Below are 23,639 nucleotides of genomic sequence, written 5' to 3' on the forward strand. Positions count from 1 at the left end.
GCTGATCTTTGCTTTGTTTCTCTGTATTATCCAGGGAGATGTTAATCTCTGTGGCTCTGGGCCAGGTGTTATCCCTCCTTATTTGTGGCATTGGCTTGACCAGCAAGTACCTGTCAGAAGATTTCCATGCCAATACACCGGTCTTCCAGAGTTTCCTCAATTACATCCTTCTCTTCTTGGTCTATACCACCACACTAGCTGTCAGACAAGGTAAGCATGCAGATGCACTGGAAATATAGCTTGGTTTCTCTTTTACAAACATCTAGAATGATGAGCCATGACTAGATAACTTTTTCACTTACAGACAATTCAAAACTTCAAAATTCACATTTCTATTTTACAGTCATACAGTAAACAAAACGAATGGATAAATCACAAAGAAGCATAAATTGTGTGAATTCAGTGGGAAGCAGAAAATGCATGTATAGACAAAAATGTACAACTGCTGACTGTTTGAATTCCTGTTAACATTCCTTGTACCCCTCTGTGAATTTAAATAGAATGCTTCCCCAGAACCTGGAACAGGCGGATACAGCTGTTCTTAATAATGTTAGCCCTGAGAAATTCAAGGGAATTACAGACAAATATATGTTCTTTGGGAAAGTGTCACAGGAAAGATGAAAATAGTAAACACAACTCTAGTAATAGCAAAGGGGAAAAGAAAGAAAACTGCCACAAATGTCCAGGTGGGATGTTCTGTCTAAACTTAAAATAGCTAAAGCAATAAAGCAAGTCCTCCGAGTCAATGCAAGAAGAACTTTTTAAGGGGCGATTGCTGTTGCCATCTTTGGGGTATAGCTCTCTAGGGCATTCCTCAGAGCCTATGATTATCACTGGACTGGAGTATACACTTTTATCTATGACCCAGAAATAGCCAACAATTTTCCCCCAGTAGTAACTGTTGACTGTAAAATATGCACTGAAAAATAATCATAAATAGGTTTGAAGACAATTATATACCTTAATAATAAATAAGAATACATCAATCGTAATAATCATACTTTTTGAAACTTTTATAAGAGCCATGTATCAGTATTTGGTTTTTACATTTCTTTATTTAGATCGCTGTCCAGAATAATATTGCTTAATTATAATGATTAGCCCATTACTAAAGTTATCTTAGAGGGAGAATAAAAATGAATATGTTGAGTATGAATTCCAGTTTACCATTGGATTTGTTTTAAAGTATTGGAGATCATTTCATTTTCTTCTCAAAAATATGTATTATCGGTGCTTGCTTTAATTAGCCCAGTACGAAGAGTATAAACAAGAATAAGATTAAATTTAAGACAATTTTGTAAATATTTTAATGTTACAAAAAAGAAAAAGAAAAAGAAAATTTACATGAAAGTAGTAAATTTATTTTCCCTAAAGTTCTAGAACCAAACATTCCAGACTATGAGGTAATGAATTGTAACTAGTCTTTGGGTTCTCTTCCATCTTACTTTCTAGGAGTCCAGAAATTTAACAAACACCTGCATCAGGACAAAAGCAAAATTGAGCCATTCTAAGAAACAGAATAATTTCACAGTCACAGATAGAGACAGAAAAATTTAGAAATACATTATTTCTAGCAAAAGACTCAAGGTTAATAATAATACCTTCTATTGAGCCTTTATAATGTACCAGGCACTATGTATGTGAAATCTCTCTCTTATTCCTTCAATCAAAGGAAATAGGTATAATTATCCAAAATTTTATAAATGAGGAAACTGGAGCTCAGCCAGCATTAGGAACCTGCTCTGGGCTATAGAACTAGGCTGCGTGCCTTCCTGGGCCACCCTGCCTTCTCCATGTGAGGTCCAGGGGAGGCAAGATGAGGAAAGAGAGATACTTTTGAACAAAAGATGGGTTTTTTTCCTTGAATTTCAAAACTCTAAGTAAGAAACCAGCCCTGGGTTCAAGGTCTAATGAGGCAAACAATGAAGTCAAGAGGATGTGGTTGCAGATTCGGGGGTGGGCAAGGGAGAGGCATAACTGGAAAGAGGCCAAGGACTAGAAGTAGCAAGGACTCTGGCAGAAGACTGAAAAGGGCCTAAGGAAATTCTATATTTCCTAGTCAGTGATGAAGAGAATCAATTTTTAAAATGCCTAGTCTGGAGATTTTTGCCATTTCCTCAGATAATCGCTAAATTTGCTGACATGTCTTTATTTGGGTGTTTACTCAGAATGTTTGTTTTTTTGTTTTAATCTTCATCTTTAGAAGTTTTAATAGGCTGGCATTATGTTCACATCTGGAAATCGACATAGTAATTGCATTAATTTTGTGTAGGCTGATTCACCACTATGTTCTAGAAACATAATAATCTGTTTCCTCATGCACCTCAAGACTTGAGAGGGAATGAACAACAGAGGAAAGAGAAGAGGGTGGAATATCTGGTATGTGCAGGGAGGTGCTCTCATAGCTGTGATTTCCCCTCCTTTCCCAGTGCGCCTGACCACGCTCTCTGAGAGGGCTGCAGATTAGGATGGAGCAAGATGTCCGTCTTCCAAATTTTACCAGCACAGTTGTCACCTGCCCTGCTGGGCCATCGTATTAATTTGATGCCACTTTAGGCCACGTAACAAGTTGTACTTGGAAACATGTTTTTAATCAAATCTGTTTTTATAATTTTAATCATACAACTTCTAAACATTTATAATTGTTACATGTGAACATAATGTGATGTATGCAAGAAGCCCTTCAAAGCATTATGGGTGACGTGATAACAAAAGCCTTAAGGAAATTTGACTTCAAAGTTACACTGTATTCTCTTTATCAAATTTGCTGGATCAATGATCAAAGACTCTGAAGCAATAGGTTTCAGTAGAAGTTCCAGCATAACTCCAGTTCAAACTAGAGTTTTGAACTTGTCCATGATTATTTATTAAATGTGAGTGCCATCCTACTTAAAAAAATTGTATCTTGTTAAATAAGTTTTAAGTCTAGCTCTATCCTTAATTGGAACTAGGTTTTTATTCCAGATAGTTCTAAAATTAAAACAAAACAAAACAAAACAAAAAAAACCCTGTGTTCATACAAAGAACCTCAATAATAAGTTTTGTAGAAAAAAGTACTTCAAAAAAGTAGTTTCGTTGACATTGTATCAAGATAGAGAATGTAGGTAAAATTTAGATAGCTATTACTTCAAGGTTCATTTTAACCACCCTGAGAAGTTATTCAGGTAATTAAAATGTATCCACAGAAGTAATGCCTGAAACCCAAACTCATGTTGTACGCACAAAGTAGGGCTTCAAGGATTGTAAAGAAAAACTCAGTCCTCCTTCTGTGTGTCTTGCCTTCACTCTTACACTACTGTCACACTTACAACACCGAGCAATTCTGCAACACCAACTGGGTGTCTTCAATTCTGACACTCTCTACCTGGAGTTAGTGTTATATCCCAAGGTTAAGGGCTCATTCCCACAAGATTGCTTCTGACTGATAGGCAACAAATAGGAGGTTCCCACAACCTCCTCCTCGGGCTTGGTTAATTTTCTAGAGCCTCTCACAAGACTCAGGAAAACACTTTACTTACTATTGACAAGTTTATTATAAAAAGATACAGATGAACACTCAGATGGAAAAGATGCGTAGGGCAAGGTATGTGAGGAGGGGTGTGGAGCTTCCATGCCCTTTCCGGGCATACTGTTCTCCCAGCACCTCCACATGTTCACCAGTCCCGAAGATCTCCAAACCTTGTACTTTTGAAATTAGTATAGAGGCTTCATTACATAGGCATAATCAATCATTAACTCTATTTCCTTCCACTTTCCCCTCTCTGGAGAATGGGGAAGTAAGGCTGAAAATTCTAAGCTTCTAATCATGGCTCTCCCTATCCAGGAGCCCACCAAGAGTCACCTCTTTAGAACAAAAGACATTCCTATCATCCTGGAAATTCCAAGGGATTTAGGAACTCTGTGTCAGGAATCAAGGTTAAAAACCAAATAGTAGAACAAAAGATGCTCCTAGTGCTCTTCTCACTTAGGAAATCAAGAGTTTTAAGAGCTTTGTACCAGAATCTGGGGGTAGAAACACACACACACACACACACACACACACACACACACACATGATATATTCTATTATTTCAATATAACTAGGAAAGTAAAGAGAGGCTTCCAAAAACATAATGATCTGTCAAAGAAATTCTTAAAGGAAGACTCTTCTTCATATCCACTTTTTTCTTAAAATTCCACGTAATGCTAGCTGAAATTAGGAAGCAGAGAAACACAAAACGCAAAGACTCTAAACAAGAAGAAAGAAACAGACTGGGGTCCAACTGAAGCTCATCCTGTTTTTGCATTTGTGTTGTAGAAGCAAGACATGTAACGGGTTTTTTAAAATAAAGGTGAAAATAGGGTACATTTCTTATCATAAAAAAGTCATCAAACTTTTTGCCCATGAGTTTCTCTTAGCAACTATTACAAGAATCCTGCTGCTTTTCAGAACTACTTTCAGCAGTTTTTAATAATAGATACCCATTATTCCTCTTTGGGCAGTTTTTAACTTCTGGATGTATGTAAACCACATGGTCAATAATTCTCTCCTCTTTTTTTCCTTTTGCCAATTTTTGTTAGTTCTCATCTTTTCGATTCCTCTTTATTTTCACATTGACAATTTACTCAGTCGTGGGGGAGGTAAGGATTGTGGGGCAGTTGAGTAGTGCATGTATTTTGCTCTCCAGCAAATTCTTGAAACATAGACATTAAAATATTTATTGAATTTTTTATACATTTCTTTGTGTCAGTGTGTAAATTAGAAACAAGTCTCTAATAGTACTAACGGAGCACTCATAAAACTATCACCATGTGTAATGCCTTTGGTTATAGTCTAAAGAGAGAATACTGAAAAGTAAATGCATGCCTTGCTTTTTATGAGAATTATTTTCATTTTGAACATTAAATTCCAGAAGACAGAAATCCTAGAGGTCTACATTCAAATTTCAGTTCTAAGTGAGAAGGTATTTCAAGCACTCACTCTCTCCCAGTCCCAGACCCTACCAAGTTCTTTTTCCCACCCAGAGCTTTCAAGTAAGGCAGGAGAGATGAGAGAAATATATTACAATGACAGACTTGTCCACCCACAACAGATGGATGCAACTCATGTGCCAATGGTCCAGTCCCACAGCCCTCAGCTTTTCAAATGAATGTTCTTCTCAGAATTTGCGCCAAAAAAAGTATTTCTCTTTTTGGCGGTGGCTGGGGAAGTATTAATCAGAAGGTAATTGTTGCCTCTTCCAACCCGAGACAGGCTTCACATTTGTTCTTTGCAGATACACTGCACTTCTCACAACTACATAGGCTCAATTCTCAATTACCAATGTTGCAAGATTTAAAATATCTATTAATTAGAAGAAGTGTAGCGCTTCATACAAAATAGTATTGACCTCTCAGAGAGCCACACGAGATCAAAAAAACTTAAGTATCTGGCATTTAACAGAGTATTAGACCCAAGAGTCACCTGAGGATCTCACCTCTTCAGTTCTGTTAATATTGTTCTGCCTGTGGATCTTTGCTCCTTGCCTTTTTTTGCCATTTTCTTTGCAGCTTACCATAGGAAGTCAAAAATACAAGCAAGGACAGTGAAAAGAGTTAAAGCAGGATCCAGGATTTTCTCAGAATAAAGCCTGAGTTCTGTTTACACACATCCAATTCTATGGATGACCTTGACTAAGTCATTTAGAAGGGATTGTTAATGGGTTGGCAGAATAAAAAAGCACTTGACAAACGTAAATACTGAATTATAACTCCCTTAGGAGTGGTGGGGGAAATATTGTTGTCATTTACCTAAGTCTCGTGAGGTAATGTTCACTAGAGCCTCTTAAAAAAGTCTCCCTTTGGGAAATCATTTGATAAACCTCCATTCCTATTCCTGTCAGGTTGCATTTATTTTTACTTCCAAAAAGATAGAGAGTTTTAGTCCCCATAGTATGGAAAGGTTGTACCTCAGGAATTGCTGAGATACATCCTCAGTGGGCGTTCCATGGGAACTGTGCTTACGTTACCCTGGGAAGGAGAAGAAAAGGGGGTTGGAGGTCCATCTAGAAGCATGCTGGGAATTGGCAGAGAAAAATCACAAGAGAAAATTAGAATCCGATTCTAGCAAAACTGCCTGCCAGTATAGGGAGCAACTGGAATTCTCATGTACTGCTATTGGGAATACAAAATGATACTGACACTTTGGAAAATAGCTTGGCAGTATCTCATAAAGGTAAACATACACTTACCATATAATTCACCAATCACATTCCTTCAGGAGAAATGAAAATATATTGTCCACACAAAGAACTATATGCAAATGTCCATTGCAACTTTATTTACAATCTCCAAAAACTGTAAACAACTAAATACTCATCAACTTGTGAAAAGATAAATCTTGTGGTAACTTCATACAATGCCATATACTCAGCCATCAAAAGGAATAAGGTACTGATACATGCAATCGTATGGATTAATCTCAAAAATATTTTACTATGTGCAAGAAGCCAGACACGAAAGCTTACATACGTTACAATTACATAATGCTTAGTAATATGATATTCTGGAAAAAGGTAAAACTATTTAGATCAGGAGATAAATCAGTAGTTGCCAGAGCCTGGAGGTTGCAGGAGACTGACTCCAAAGGGATACAAGGGAGCTTCTGGGTGATGGAAACGTTCTATATATCTTGATTGTCATAGAGGTAACATGACTATATATATTCACCAAAACTCTTTAAACTGTACACTAACAAGGGGTGAATTATATTGCATGTAAATTATGCTTTAATATGCCTGACCAAGGAGCAGGAGCTAAGAATTGACCATCCACTATCACAACGTGGTTGCCACGATGAAATAGTGTATCATTTGGCTCAGTTTCCAATATGTAGCTATATCCTCAGTCACTTTCCGATATTAAGAAGCACCATTAAAACTTCCTTCATTATGGCATGCTTTCAGACCACAAGAATGAGTACAGTTTCCTTCCAAAATGTACCTCTTGCAAGGAATTTGCTAGTGGGACAGGAACTGTTATTGATCAAGTTCACAATCCACTAAACAATGCCAAAGTACACACATTCCATACACTTACAGAGCTTACAGGGTGAATTTGCACCAAATCAAGTCTCTTACAGTCTTAATCAAACTTATTGTATCCAACAGTGCATGTCCTGTTTGTGCTAAAATGGATGAATCTCAAAGTGATACCTTACCCAGAATTTTCAATATCACCTAGAATAGTAAGCGACTTTTCGATTGAAGGAAAATTACATGAATATGTAACAATATCTTCTCTTAATGAATCCTCAAGTAAACTTACACACACACCCACATACACACTTTATACATCCGTCATTCCCCACACCATATACTTTATTAATGGATGCTCTCTGAGTCTTTCGTTTCAAACAGCATATAAGCTTGGAGGGAAGTACTGTCTCCCTGTTTTATCTGGAGTCCATGTTGGCTGTTAATTCTGAAAATCTTTAAGCATTCATCTCTCCATGCTGAGAGCTGGCATAGAGCAGTACTCATTCCTGGCACGCTGCAGCATTCATGTGGGAGATTGAAGGGTGGTTACAAGATGATAACTGTATTGCCTGAAGGAGATAAGTCCCCTTCTGCCAAAATAGTGCTTTGTATGTAATTAGTGTAAAAATTCAGAGGAATAGAGTTTATCCTTAAAATCATCTTTCTCATTAAAAAAGAATCATAATGGAAGAACAAAGCAGTCCCTGCAGTGAATTGAATTGCTTTCCTTAAGTTTTCATTAAATCAAAGACTCAGCAGTTAGCCATCTTGCAGACACTAGTGCAGTCTGCTGCTGCATGAGATTAGCAGGAAAAAAAATATGAAGCAAACGATTTTTTTTTTTCCATTCACAGGATTGGAATTGTATTGTGATAATCTTTAGATCAGAATTCCCTGTCTATGCAATTTTTGAGCATCTGGTTTCATTGGTTGCCTTTTCTGAGATTTTTGAGGATCAGGAAGAGGATTTTGTAACTCACCAAATTTAAACGTAATGCTTGCAAATAGTGAGTTCTAATTATAAGTCGAAGTGACTACTCCTTGAGTGACCTATATGAGGAAAAAAAAAATAGAGGAAATTGACTTCCAAGTAAAAGAAAATACAATCAGAATTTATGTTTCTGAGTATTTTTTAGTATTTGACACTTCTATGAAAGAGAATGAGTATTTCTTTTATCTTTAACTACTAATTAGCCATGTCTAAGAAAATATCTATCTGTAAGAATCATATTTAGGAATTATTACCTAAGTTTACTAAATTAAAATATAATTTTAAAAATATAATTTTAAACAATTAGGATCAGACTTTTTGTGTTTCTCAATTTAATCAAAATTCAAGAGCCAGTGAGTCGGACTAGTAAGTTTCCATAACTTCTCTATGTTGTATTTCTTCATTCTGTAAGTCAAGATAATAATAATAACTAGTTTACAGGTTGTGTGTGGACTAAATGATGTATTTGGAAAACTAGCACAATGTCAGGCATAGAGAAAACATTCAATGAATATGATGTGCCATCATTGGCATTATGTTTGCTCAATAAATATTGATTCTCCTCTCCAGCAACTTGAATTTTATACGTGTAACACTTAATTTGAATAAATCCTACCATAAGGATCCTGAAATTCATTAGCCATCATCTGGCATTGATAGTCTCTTTAACTTGTCGCTGGATGTCAGAGTAGGCACAGGTATGGTTCATAGAGGGATCAAAAAGAAGAGATATTTTAGATGCTTTCTTACCACTACGGTGTCCGTTGCAAGTGAGGGAATTCGCTGAAGTAATTATTACACTAGCACCCTCAGGATGTAGAGTGGGGCTTCTTCTGCCTGAGAAAGCCAAGCCAGGGGTAACAATGGGCACCCAAAATCTGTTCAGAAGGAGCCAGAGCTACCCTTTTACTTCAGGTGTAACTTCACTCCAGTGGCCCAAGCTATTAGAGATGGGGATGGGAACGGGGGAGCCGAGGTGGGAGCAGTTACCAAAGGAAAGAGTTGAAAGGACAATTTCCTAGGCCAGGGCTGTCCCCAGAAATGTTTTGTGCTAGAGCTCTGATTATGATTGTGAAGGCTTGGGGCAGAATTGTTTCCTATGCTTTCTCTTCCACATATTCTGTGTGGGTTTCCTATCTCTTCTCCTGTTTGCTCTCTTCACCCCAGCTTTTTCCTTCTCACACAGCCAAAACTGATAAGCAAATGGGAAGAAACTGGAAGAAAAGTCATTCTCATTCCCTTTACTGAGACAGGACTGTTAATTACAAATTCAGACCTTGCAGAGAAGATCCAGGTTCAGTGTAAGCCCTACCTGCAAATAACCACTCCAGCTTACTATTCTTTGCTCAAGAGAAGGCTCAGAGCACAAATACACCAATTAAGATCAAGTATGTTGTAAACTAAGCTTGACTACCTTTTTTCCTGAATGCTCTTTTCTTCCACAACACACACAGAATGCATTTGTGAACTGCAACCAACTCAATACTCATACAGAAAGCAAACAGACACAAAGCAGCTGGGAAAACGGCATTCCCATTTGGCCTGCTGACTGAGGCACATGCCAGCTGGAGAGGGTGAGGAAAAAGAAGTGTGGTTTGACCAAAGCCAGGACAGGACGGCATTTCTGTCCCTGATAATTACCAGCAAGGAATCAGTTTTTGAGACAAGGACCATAGATGTTTTAGAAGATCGTATCAATTCAATTGTAGGGATTCATCAGATGCATTCCAAAAGTGAGCGTTCAGTCACTATTTTATAACCAGAATCCCACATTTCCATCAGTTATTTGGCATAATCAAGGAACAGCGTGTCTCTTTTAAGGCCATGTCCACGGAAACCCTAGTAAGAAATCTGTAAGCAGAGATCTAGTCTTACTAACGAACTATTGCATGGACAAGAATTGTCCTTGGATGAACTCATTAAAAGGAATCTTGCTCCCATTTTTTGACAGAGTATGAACATTCTATTTCGTTGTTGAAAAATAAAGTCAAGGTGGGAGAGGGAAAAATTAAAAATAATCCAAGATTAAAAAGTGCTGAAAAATGCCCTGAGAGAGCACAATCCTTGGGGCTACAGAGCCAGGGAAGTGGCTGCCAGCCCGTCATGCTCTAGATGAGATGAGGGTGAGACCACACTGTCACGGATCATGGAGTCATTGCTCCATGACCATGATCCATTGTCACAGATCACAAAACCATCGTTCCCACAGGCAAACTCAATGAACTACTGGGGCTTCACCAAATTCAAAGCAGCAGGTCCCATATCTGCAAGCACATTTCAGCTTTTGGCTTTGTGGCTGTCATTCGCTGAGGTCGAACGTCCCAGCTGTGCTGTGTTAAACTCGGGACCGTTATAGCGCCACTTTAAGCAAGCTATTGATTTTAAACGTTTGTCAGACTACAAGAGACTAAGTTAGATCACTCAGAAACAAGCAAAGAACTTATCTTCTAAAAATAAAGTTAAGAAACTTGGTAACTTCTTTTTAATGGAGAAATGTGTGGGCAGAGCTTACATAAGTGTCATAAATGTAGAAGTCTCTGCACTGTTAAAAATTGTAAGTTATTTACTATATGGAAATTTAATAGATCTCAACTCCTGATTTCTGTTGTTTTGACATCAAATATGTTGAATAATTTAGATACCTGACAGGAAAATTATTGTGAATGTGTTCCTGTACTTACAGTGTCTCTTAACTGATGGAATCAACCTGGTGCACAAGCCAGGTTGTGCACCCTCCCTAGCCTACAGAGTTTTATAGTTTTAGTTCTGTCCGTAATTATTTCATACCTAACCTTCTAGAAGGCTCTGACCTGATTACATCTTATTCAGATTTCTATTATCTACATTTAAGGTATCTTACCTTTCTCAAGTCATTTATTCCTTCATGTATTTATTCACACATTATTTCATTCATTTAGTCAACAAGTACATTTTGAGGGCCTTCTGTTAGGCACTGTACTGCTAGGTGGGAAGGATACCTAACTGAGAAAAGATGATCTCCCTTCTCCACCCCCCTCTAAGCTCACAGACAAGAGAAAGAGAGTTACAAGTAAAAAGTCCCTGTAATTTACAGAGAGTACAGATCTGAGGGCCTTGCTTTCTCTTATCTCTACCACATCTTCATTCCAAAAGAATTTACTTCTCCTCTGGCATTCATTTTACCACTCTTTTCTCCATCCAGCTACCAGTCCTCCCTTTCCCAATTCACAGCAGAAGAATTTCTTATGAGCAGTTAGGATCAGTACATTGACTATTTCATGGTCTTCCCGTTGGCTTTTCTTTGATCATGTGTGCATTCTTTGCTCTAGACCCTGACTTCACATTAAGAAGAGGTGCAGCTGTTCCTCCAGTCCCTGTACCACCCCCACACTGTCTCCCTGGGAGAATACAGCACAGACTTCATCCACCTTTTTTATTTAGACTTAGCTGTGGTGAGTTCTTGGCTGCTAGGCTTTTACAAGCTAGAGCAGTTAGCTATTTTCGTGATTATTATTGACTTCCAACACCCTCAAAGATCTCCTCTGCTCTTACAAACAGGTATAATCTCTTTGCCTGACCTAAGTCAGTGGCACCCCAACCTTTTTGGTACCAGGGACTGGTGCTCCTATGAGAATCTAATGTCTGATGATCTGAGGTGGAGCTGAGGTGGTGATGTTAATGCTGGGGAGCGGCTGCAAATACAGGTGAAGCTTGGCTCGCTCGCCTGCCTGCCGCTCACCTCCAGCTGTGCGGCCCCATTCCTAACAGGCCACAGACCGGCCTGGGTGTTGGGGACCCTTGACCTAAATGACCCCTCTATGTAGTGGCAAATACTCTTACTTGTCTGACCGTATCCCTTTAAGAAACCTTTATCTTTCTGGTGGTTTGGGGATGTACCTTCAGTGCTTTCTGGTATATGAACTTAAGCTCGTCCGAAGTTTCTAAAAACCCCCATAAGATATTAGAAATCACAATAATTTAATGTTATAAAATTACAAGTAGTAACGCAGTAGAGAATATCAGAGTTCATGGGCTTTATCCCAGTACCTGTTAGAGGGAAAAGACTGCCAACCATCCACTGAAACCACTAGCATCTGTGGATGGAGCAGCAGGATGGAAAAACAAAATATCAACCTCTTGCTTTTGACCAATTAGCTTGTTTTATTTTCTTAGTTTGCAGCATGCTCCATTCAGCAAATATTCATTGCCTCTCTTTCAGGGTATTAACTTACCATTTCGTAGTATTCTAGAGGAGTAAATTAATGATGCCTTTGATAACCAGCGTCACAATATGGATAATTTCCAATGGTACCAATTCATTTTTAGAAAGTAGCACAGATAACTATCCAATTAAATGCAGCAATGATTATGATTCCTTTGAAGAAACCATTATTGTATACTATTAATCTTATACCAAAATCCCTAATCTAAGTCTATTTATTCATGGCTTCACCTGAAAACCAGAAAAAGGTGTCTCCCTCTAGCAAACATATTGCCAACCACAGGTAAGCTCCGTGTATCTATGCAACTCTCACGGTTAAAAGTTTAAACATACCCAACAAACTAACTTAGAAAGCTGCCATCATCTCTGGGGTCGAAATTTTATTTGGTTGTGGAACATATTGACTGATGAAAAGTTGTCTTGTGTTAAATTTCACAAATATCTATTGAGCCCACTGTGGACCAGATACCATGCGTGATCCTTTCCAATGCTGTCTCTCTATCCCCATCAGCAATAGCATTGCCTAAGCTAAGCCACGCATCACCTCTTGCCAGGACTGCTGCTGTATCCCCCAAACTGCTCTCTGTCTCTGACACCTGCCACACCTGCAGTCCTTCTTTTAAAACTTTATGTGCTATAAAGTGCAGTAGTCAACCAGGCTTTAGATGATCATATAAATCCTTTCTTATTTATAATTTATATGGAAATCAGGATTTACAAAAAAAATAGTTGAGGGAGGAATTGGCTAATAAAAGATGATTATTTGCCATATCCACTGACATCAACATGTACTTCTTAGCATCATTTTGTGAACCAAAGTAAAGTCTTTTAATAAGAATTCAAAAAAGCTCAAAATTAAGAGACTAGAATGTTGCTATTTCTGCTTTCTAATTAGCCTATCTCCTTGAGTAAAAGAGGCTAAAGATATAATATTCTAATTTCTGTTCTCCGAACAGGGTTTTTTTTTTCTGGAGTATAAGCCAAGTTGTCTTGGATTACAGAATTGATCCTAATATAAAAAAATTAACTTAATATTTTAGGTACTAGTTTCATAAGAAGTGACTGGTTAATACTGTGCTCTATGTACAACATTATTGCTAAACTCAAAGAATTCCATTCACTTCTTAATATAAACTCATTAAAATGAACTCAATTTAGTTAAAAGTTAAAATAAATTGAAAGACCTCCTTAATAATAAATCTTCTGATCAAAGATCTTTGTTAGACTGCTTCTAAAGCTGAAGTCTACTTTATAAAAACTGCTAAATATTAGGAAGAAACCATGAAGAGACTTTAAGACAATATTGAGGTGACAATGTTATAACCATTTTTTAAATTTATTTTTTTAATTACACAACAATACATGGATATAAACATTACATGTTTATGTTAATATAAACATTGTAAATACAGACAGAAATTTAAAAAAGAGAGAGATTGTGCTTCTCACCCACCACATAAATCTCACTCACTTCTTCATAGGACATCTTTGCTAAATTTTGTTATTCATCTTTCACAGCATTTTTTATGTATATACATTCATATACATAGTTATAATGTGTTTTTCATGTAAATGCTAGGAATTATATATATTTTTTCTGAAACTTTCTTTGTTTACATAATAACATCTCCTGGAAAAATTTCCATTTCAATACGTGTACATTTACTTTATAGTTTTTAATTGGTACAGTAGTACTGATAAGCTCACAATTAGTGGTCATAAAGATTGTTTCCAATTTCGAATTATTCCATATATTTTACAAGAAGCATCATTGTAGATATATCTTTAAATACATGTGAGAGTATCTTGTAGTTTAAATTTCTAACAATTTAAATCTTGAGTCAAGGGGCATTTTAAATATTAATATCATCAAATTTCCCCTCCCTAAAAGGTATTACCAGTTCCAAAGCCTACTAACAATATTTGAGAATATGTTTTCCTACTTTTTTATCAATGTTGGATATTAGCAGTAATTTTTTTGTCAGTCTGAAAGTTAAAAAGTATCTCATTGTTGTAAATTTTATTTCCTTAGTTACCAGTGAAATGAGCATTGTTTTGTATTCATTTACAAGATTAAATAACTTTTAAATCTTAAAATAAAAACATGAAATGATTGCGATCCCTCCCACAGTCTGTTCTTGGTGTAAGAGTTAAGTCCTAGTGGACTCCCTTCCTTTTTTCTTTCACTCAGTCTCTTGTTTTTATCTCTTCCTGAATGAGTGAAAATAGGGGAAAACAAATGAGCCCTGTGATACCTTCTCCTGGAAGAATGCCACTGCCAGAGCATTAGAATAATAATATTGAAATTTATCTCATCCATAAACCTTTTATAGTAGTGTAATTAGTAGGGCTATTAATACTACACAAGCCTAGCTTTCTTTACTGATGTAAACACAGCTTGTGATCACATAAATGACATCAGTAATAATCCTTTAGGGCATCATGTATACCAAAGCACTTGAGTCACTTTAGCTAAGGCTTAATCAGAATCTCCTCATTCAAAAGAAAAAAAAAAGGATTCTTTTTGCTTAGAAAACAGAGTGTGAGGGATAACCTTTGGGCATTTTCCAACATTTAAACATCTAAATTTTGGATTCCAGGGAAGGCATACTGGTATAGATGTGCCTGGGAAGAATGGATTGGAGAGAAATAGAAAAATTCTAGCCAGTATCAGTGCAGAATTATACCTGTCAGCCAAATATATCCTGCCTATTTCTATATCTCAGTGTCATTTACATATAGTTATTGTTCCTCTTGTGGCATTTTAAATTAATACTTAATCCAAAAAATGAAGTTAGTTTAGTGTACTGTAGATGTTATCTGTTCTTCAAAAAGTAATGAATGTGACATGAAAGTAGGTTCCAGGAATCTCAAATCAGTGTAAATTAACAATGCGATTTAGATGACTGGTGTGGGAATCATGACAGTAAAATCGTGTTCAAAGACGGTCTCTGTTATGGTTATATTCCCTCCTTAATATCAGATCAAGTTAATGTCTCTGGTTTCCTGGCTGATAAAAACAGGCTGACTATAAAATAAAAATTGTTTTTTAACATATTTTATGTGCTCAGAGATGGTGTCATTCAAATGTTAATCTATTTGATATTTGAGAGACCATATTTAATTCAATGTGGGCTTTTTAGGGTCAACTATTAATTTACTTAAAATATAGCACTGAATAAAATTAGTCTATTTCAAGATGAGTAAGATTTTCTGAAGCAACAGGAGAAAAGTCAGTTCATTGAACTTGGATTATCATTGACAAAAAGAAGAGCACAATGAAGAGAAAGAAATACTGCACAATGAGTTTGTTTGCTTTTTATAATCACACTATATACTGTTTCTAGTGCCTCCCAAGGAAGAAAGAGAAAGAAAATGAGAATATATAATACAGCTACATCATCTTTAAACTTAAAACTATTATATAGGTCATTTTATAGATAAAGAAACTGAGGCTCATAGAGATTAATTAATTTATCAAAAATTACGTAGTGGCTTCTGTTTAGGATATAGTAGTCACGAAAGACCATCATTCTCACTCTAGCAACAGAAACATAAAATCATAGTTTTTCTGGGCCTACCATAAAGCTATGGAAGAAAAGAAATCTAAATATATGAAACCCAGAAAATTCTCTTTGTGAGAGAAGAAAGATTCACAGCTTCTTTCATCCTTTGCAGAATGACACGAGAAAGAATCCACAAAGAGAGATGTAAGAAAAAAAGCAGCAAAAATCCTTAAGTTTTAATGTCCACATATCATTTGGTGTGACAGATTATAATTCTGAAGGACTCCAGCCACAGATCAGGTCTAGACACACCTGCAAACTATGTTCCATGGCTCTTTGCTTGGTGCTAGGCATATAGTATACTAAAGACTAAGAGGTAGAACAGAAGAGCTAAAAGAGAATCTACCTAAAGTGTTCGGAGCCTCCCCAAGTGCATGAAAGCCATCCTTCGAAGGTTGAGGGGAACAGTATAAGAGATCTGAGAGAAATGAACTTGAGGCACTCTAGACTTTCAGCTTGCCAAGGATTGGAGGCATGGCAAGAGAGATGAGGGAAATCTTTCTGAGACGTTCCAAGCAGAGAGACATTTCTATAGGTGCAAAAAGCCTAGTAAAGAACAAAGAGAATTCCCTCAGCAACCCAAACAGTAGTCAGCGGAGCTATAAAGCAAATATATATTTTTAGTGGTTTAGAAAGTGGGTAGCGTGATTATGAAGTGCAAAGAGATCTCCAGAACCTCGGCAGTTCTCATATCTGGAGAAGGGTAGGTACTGATCCCACTTTCAAAATATTTGAAGTCAGTAGTGAATTAAGTCACACTAAAAGTGCAGGAAGCCCAGTTCTGCTGGTTAGATTGACTCAGTAACCCAACCAAGCAGGCTGGCATAGAAAAAAGGACATTCTATTTTTCAATGTAAATATTATTTAGTTCAGTCTCTACTGTTATTTTGTATAAAATATTCAGATATAATAAAAATCTACTAAACAAGTGAAGAAGCAAGAAAATGTGACACATGATTAAGAGAGAAAATAATCAATAGAAGCAGACCAGGTGATGCCATTAATGTTAAAATTATCAAACAAGAACTTAATAATAACTATGATAATTTTAAGTTCTAGTGCAAGAGGTCAACAACATTCATGAAGAAATGGGGAATTTCACCAGAGACCAGGAAACTATTTTTATTTATTTATTTATGTATTAAGCAAGGCAACCCTTGGTTGACCTCACAGATTGCAAGGACATTGTCAGCTTACAATCCCTTATTTTTTTTATTTTTTTATGTCTACAGCAGCTGGTCTTCCTAGGTGGTCTCCCATCCAAGTACTAACCAGGCCCGACCCTGCTTAGCTTCTGAGATCAGATAAGGTCGGGCTTGTTCAGGGTCGCATGGCTGTAGACACCAGGAAACTATTTTTAAAATAGTCAAATGGGATGTTAGAAAAAAAAAAATCACTATATCAGAAATAAAACATGTAAGATTCAGCAGAGGAAAGAATCTTTGAATTTGAAGATAGGTCATTACAGTATCCAATTGAAATGAAAAAAAATGAGTGAAAAAAGAAGGAAGACAGAATAGAATATCTGGGACAATATTCTGAAGTGATTCAACAGGCATGTAATTTAACTTCCAGAATCACAAGGAGAGAGACAATGGGGTAGAATAAAATATTTGAAGAGATAATAGCCAAGAACTTTTCAAATTTGTTAAAAGACATTATAAAAATCCAAATAGCTCAGAATATACCAAGCAGAATAAATGCAAAGAAAACTATACCTGGTGTATTATAGTCAAACTGTTAAAAACCAAAGACAAGGAGAAAATTTTGAAAACAGCAAAAGAAGGAAGATACATTACACAAAGGGGAAAAAACCTCTCTTGAAACAATGTAACATTTTTAAAGTGCTGTAAGAAAAATTAAAAAGTACCCATCATCATATAAGTCTATAAACAGTAAAAGTATCCTTTAAATATGAAGGCAAATAAAAGGCATATAGCTAGTAAGATAAAGATTTAAGATATGAACCAAACCCATGTAAATGGGAAGATTGCTTCCCACTAGTCAGCCCTGCCTATAACTTATTGTATTTGTTGTGTATAGATTGGCATATGTCTTCAGCAATGCCAGCATTTAAATGTTTAATTTTCACAATTTGTTTTTATTATAAATATAATGAATGACTTGTAGAAAAGATTAAATTAATAAAAAGTATAGAAAGCAAAATCAAAGCCCTCATTTTTTACCTCTTACAGACTCAAATTGCAAATTAGAAATTAGAGACAAGCTCCATTGAGTAGTTGGACATGGCCCACTTTCTTTGATCGTGTTTCTCAGACTTGAGATTTGAAAAGTTGTAGAGAACCCTTGTCAACCCATCTCTGTTATGGCAGATCCTCTTTGGCAATAAAAATATGAAATTCAATACTTTAAATGTGCAAATTCAGGATATTCTATTTCTTTCTAACTCAAAGAAAACCACTGGAAAGAGCAAAATTTTCTAATCAATTTAATATAATGACACAAGATAATTATTTGGGTTGTAAAAGAAAGCAAAAAGTTTTATAGTTTCCTGCTACCAAGTGTATCTGATATTCTATAACTCTACATGTCATTATTCAGATGTATTCAAATTTAGTTATGAAGTAGTCTCACCTTCATGAGCACCACCATTGTCATAGGCATACACCTATATATTACCAGCAAATATGGCTGGCAATTTTAAAAATTACCATTTTTCAGTATGTATTCACAACAGCATCTCATGGCAGAAGATGAGAAGTCATGCCTGAAGGTTAAAAGAAATGGCTTATTTTGACCACAAACTTAAGCTCCGCTTAAGAAAATATCTGTAGCCCCTACATGGTTCAAGATTAGCTCATTTAATTTTAGGCAGAGCCAAGAAGGAAAATAACTTCGCTTGTTTATAATGAGACTTATTAGAGGGAGGAAAAAAATATGTTTCTTTTTTGTAGACATTCAGTATCCTAAATCTATTTGGGCAGGGGAAGGACACCAAATATTATATTCCTCTTTACGAGATAGTCATTGAAATATTTAGAAACAAACATCATGCACACTGTTCTCTTCTAGGCTGAATCCCTCCAGTCCCTCAAAAGTTCTCCTTGCTTCATTACGGTCACTCTTCTCTCCACATCTTCCGTTTAGTCCTTTAATCCTTGAAAGAGAAGTGCTCACTTCTCTGCTGTTCAGAGTTGGAAGAAGAGGATCACTTTCCTCTTTCTAAGTATTACATTCTTATTAAAATTTAAACTTACACATGATTTGTTTGCACTCACAACTCTTTGTACCTAACTTATCCCAAATGAAAAAATAATTGATTTTCTTACATATTCCTATGTCCTTATTGTAGAAAAGCATTTTCCCAAATAGCTAATTCCATAACTTTTAACTATTTATTTTTTCTGATACCTGAACAGAATTTCTTCCACTGTATTATACATAAACTCACTTCTTTCTAATTATCTTTTGGTCACTGTAAGTCATATTAAATCACCAAAACCTTTCCATTTTTGACTAAGGACTTTTGCATACATTTTACAGCTTTCTTTGTAGGTCCTATTTTCTATGCCTATTATAGATTTCACTGCATACCTCCAGACTCTCTTTGATCTCTCCACACTAAAAATGTGAAAGTCTAAATTAGATACTGTTAAAAATAGTATAACAGACAGAAGTCATCTTTTCTGAGCAAGCCTCTCTATCCCCGTGCTATCTTAGACAAATTTGATTTCGTCGTATTTCTTCTATTAAATCAAAACTTACTGACATAGTTAAGAAAGTAAAAAGGATAAGCCCTCACATGTTCCTTACAGTTAGAGTGTGGAATAGTTGTATATTTCATCATGAAAACACAGAATGAAAAGGATGGATTGAATTTCTGTAAGAATTTTCCTCTTGAGTTTAAAATGCCAGACCTTGTACTGGGAATGATCTCCGTTCTAGTCTGGTCTGATCTCTTTTTTATTGTCCCCCAAGTCCTCATTAATCTGTGACAAATGAGTTACAATTTGCAGAAAATTCTTAGTGTTTTTTTTTTAAATAATTTATATTCATACTTTCAGCAGAATCTTTCCCAATTGTAGTTCCACTGTTCTAAGTAGTGATCTTTTTAATTTGCTACTGTAAATTTCAAGTCCCTTTGGAATCTACCGTGAACTCTGGAAAGTGGTCTCTGCTGGCTTAGGAATGACTTTTGATTGCCTCTGTGTGAAGGGTCAGTAGGTACGTAGATCACCCTGGGCTTTGACAGGAAGAAAACATCTAGGTTAAGTGCTGCCTATAAAGCCATTCCCCATTCCCCTTTACTTCTTTGCTTCCTGTCTGACACTGTTAAACATCCTCTTGTCAAAGTGCTGGGGTATGTGGATGTCGAATTACCTTATGCTCATATTTGTAAGATATGGATGTTCTGCAACAGTAACTTTACTAACCTTGCAACTCAACATTCCCCAGAGCTGAAAACCACAGCTAATCGGATCCCCATCATTGCTCCCTGTCCCTTCTGTTCAGATCCCTTGGACATCTACACTACTAAATATCAGCACCTCCTAGGACTTGGTGATTTGATTTTTGACCCTTCTGTGAAGGATGCCCTCTTTTGTCCCCTTACCTTCACTCATGCTTCACCAGGTATGTTCCTCCTCGCTTCCTTCTCCATACCTCTCTTGTCAGCGCACCATGTGTGTAGGGCGCAGTTGTTTGCCCATGTATGGAAGACAGGTTAACCTTCGGTCCTTGTGTTTCTACAACTACTTTTTAAAAAGTTGTCATGTCCTTTTACTTTTGTATTCAATTCAGCTCACCATCTTGTATACAAGAATTTATTTTTAGTGGGTTTTTTTTCTTACATTAAAAGTGATTTTTAGCGTATTTTATCTTTCTCATGATACCTTTTACCTGTCATCAGCTTTTAAAGGAGGAATCACAAGTAGTTCAAGGAGAATCATATGATGAAAAACCAGATGTCTTTTTCATTGCACTATACCATATATATAAAGAAAATTCCCTACTCTGGGCCTCGGCAAAGACCCTATCCTTACATCATCAGCTAGAGGAGACTGACAGACAATCACAAGATAGATATAAGATTTATCCCAAAGATAATTCCCTTATCTTGTTTCCAGGATTTTTCAGTACCTCTGTAAGTAGATTTGTGCTCTAAAAACCCATGTCTGTGATTGACACATAATCAGATTCACCCATGGTGATTCTGCAGTCTCACTCTCTTAAAACTAAACTTAGATAATAACAAAACAGTTTTGAACATTATCCTTAAGAATATTTTTTGTTGGGAGCCATAATAAAAAAGCTATGTCCATAATAAAAAAAAAATTAATAAACTATTTAATACAACTATACGTGACTGAATGCATTCATCTCTTTTCTAGACAGAGATTAAAGTAATTTTCCTTCTTGGTTAAATTCATGTATACTTTTTTCATACCTGGGAACTAAGGAGAAACTGGCTGGAACCAGGTTTATCTTAGAGGTTTTTAGGACGGGGGCATGATTCTGCTTCTCTTGTAAACATAGATTAGATGGTCAGGACCCTATCCAGAGCCTTTCTTTCTAGCCTTCGTAGGGGCTGAGGAGGTAGTTTTAATATTAAAATAGTTGGATGGGTTAATTTCGAGAATTCTATATCCTATAAATAAATTAGTCCTATACTTTTTATTCTGTATTTAGTGTATTTTGTCAAGGTGAGCCTCCAATATCACTTTATGTTACTAGAATCTAGACAATGAGTACTTTTGAAAATAATCACATTAGGATTTCTAATTTTTTGGTTTATAAACATGATATAGGCTATATGTTCTGAGAAACCTTATCCACTATAGTACCTGTAAGATTATGGGATAAAATATTTTTTAAAGGCTTTTGTTTTTTTTAAAAAAACATAACTGACTTTATAGGAAACTTATGGGAATTTGTGGAGGCCAGACATGAGCTACAGGCCAGAAGCTCATCTGGATGGACATACTCATACTGGTGCTGGTTTACCTTCAGGCATCTAAGAGCTGATCCTGGTGGCTTAGAGTTTGGTTTTAGAATAATGGTTTTAACAGGTCAGCAGTAAGGTATTTAGAAGTAAAAGCCTGGAACATAAGTATGGACTATAGGACTAGAGACCAGAATAAATTCAGGATTGCCAAAGGGAAACCCTCTCAGTGGATGAACTACAATGAAATCTGTCCCATAAAAAGAAGAGGTAGAGATATATGCCTGTCTAAGCTTTGATCTGGTTAGAGCAGAATCAGTAGAAATAAGTACTCCCCTCAGAATGTCTGACCACAAGCCCACATGCATACATATTTGAGGCCAGAAATTACATTATCTGTATTAATTCAAAAACAGTGAGGCTAAAATTTAATTTTAACTAGTCTCAGATTAACAGTTTATCTAGGTGGCTTCCATAAACAATTACAGATTCACTACAGAAATATACTTTCAAAATCCCCACAAATAAAGTTCCAAGGGATATGGGCTAATCATTTTTTTAATGTTAAACAAACCAAGGAAACAAACCACCATAAGTGCCAGCATAACAATAAACTATAGAAACTGACCCATAAAGATAATAGATATTGGAATTTCCAAATAAAAAATTTTAAGTAAATGTGTTTAATACATTTAAAGAAATAAAAGAAGGTTTTCATTATATGACAAAGGAGAAGGAGACTATCAGAAACTGATCAGGTAGATGTAAAAAAAATCAAATAGGATTTCTAGAAATGAAAAACATAATAATTGAAATTAGAAATTCAATGTAGAAGTTAAACAACAGATTCTGTTTCAATCTAGAGAGAATTTGTGAATTGAAAGTTCTTAAAATTTTATTCAGGATACAGAACAAAAGATAAAAATAAAAATATGAAACAGATGTTACTGACATGGAGAGTAGAGTGAGAACATGCCACATGAACTCTGATTCTGGAGGGAGATTATGACAAGAAAGGAAGAGAGATACTAAACAGATAATGACAACAAATTTTCCAGAATTTGTTGAATGAAAGACTCAAAGCTCTAGATTCTAAAAGTCTTGTGAATAAAAAGCAAAATAATAAAAATAAAACCATATCATGATATAACTGAAAGACACCAAAGAGATCTTAAACACAAGAGGAGATAAGCATGAGCCACAAAAGAATAACAATTAGATGAATGACAATATCTAGAAAATAGTATAATAATACCTTTCAACTGAGAAAATAAAACCTACAGTTATATATATAATAAAATTATCCTTTAAAAAAGAGGGTATACTAAAGATATTTTCTCACAGGTAAAAATAGAGCTTACTACTAACAGATCTTCAGTAAGGGAACTTCAAAGGATGTACTTCAGGAAAATAAATATGATCTAAGAAGAGAAAATAGGAAATAAAGAAAATGGTAAACATAAAGGCAAATATGAACTATGTAAAACATAATGATAATGTTTAATTGGAAATTAAAACCACAAGCTACGCTAGCATTTAAGTCAGGCAGTGATGATTGGGATTAAATGTTCCATGGTTCTTGCACTGATGTGGAAGAAGGCAAAATTAGCTTTAAACATTGGAATATTACATTTCTTAAGAAACCACTAAAAGAATAGAAATAGGACACATAATTTAAAACCTATTGGAGGGAAGACAATGAAATGAGAGAGCTAAATTCAATAAATTCAAAAGACAGAAGTGCAGCAGGGAGAAGAAACAATACATAAGCCAAATTAAAAGTCCAAAAACATTGGCAAAAAAATGAGTAGAAATACATCAGAAATCACAATCTATGAAAATGCACAAATCTTTCCACTTCAAAAATTCAGTCATTAGAATGAATTTTTTAGAATTCTAGCTGTATGGTTTTTACAAAAGATGCATATAAAAATGGAAAGATTTTTTTTAAAGATTGAATGTAGAAGAATAGAAAAAGGTAAAC

The 23,639-nt window shown here is 35.8% G+C and overlaps 1 protein-coding gene and 1 pseudogene across 1 annotated transcript in view; one reads left to right on the forward strand and one right to left on the reverse strand.

Annotated features, from left to right (window-relative positions):
• SLC35F1 (solute carrier family 35 member F1) overlaps positions 1-23,639 on the forward strand; it is a 170,176-nt gene that overhangs the window by 37,657 nt on the left and 108,880 nt on the right. Inside the window, exon 2 of the mRNA XM_015600057.1 lies at positions 28-210. Within this exon, the coding sequence (XP_015455543.1) occupies positions 28-210 (183 nt within the window). The remainder of the gene's footprint in view (positions 1-27; positions 211-23,639) is intronic.
• On the reverse strand, positions 16,977-17,095 carry LOC112474343 (annotated as a pseudogene).

Source organism: Pteropus alecto, unplaced genomic scaffold (genome assembly GCF_000325575.1).
Source record: "Pteropus alecto unplaced genomic scaffold, ASM32557v1 scaffold79, whole genome shotgun sequence".
Classification (NCBI taxonomy): Eukaryota; Metazoa; Chordata; class Mammalia; order Chiroptera; family Pteropodidae; genus Pteropus; species Pteropus alecto.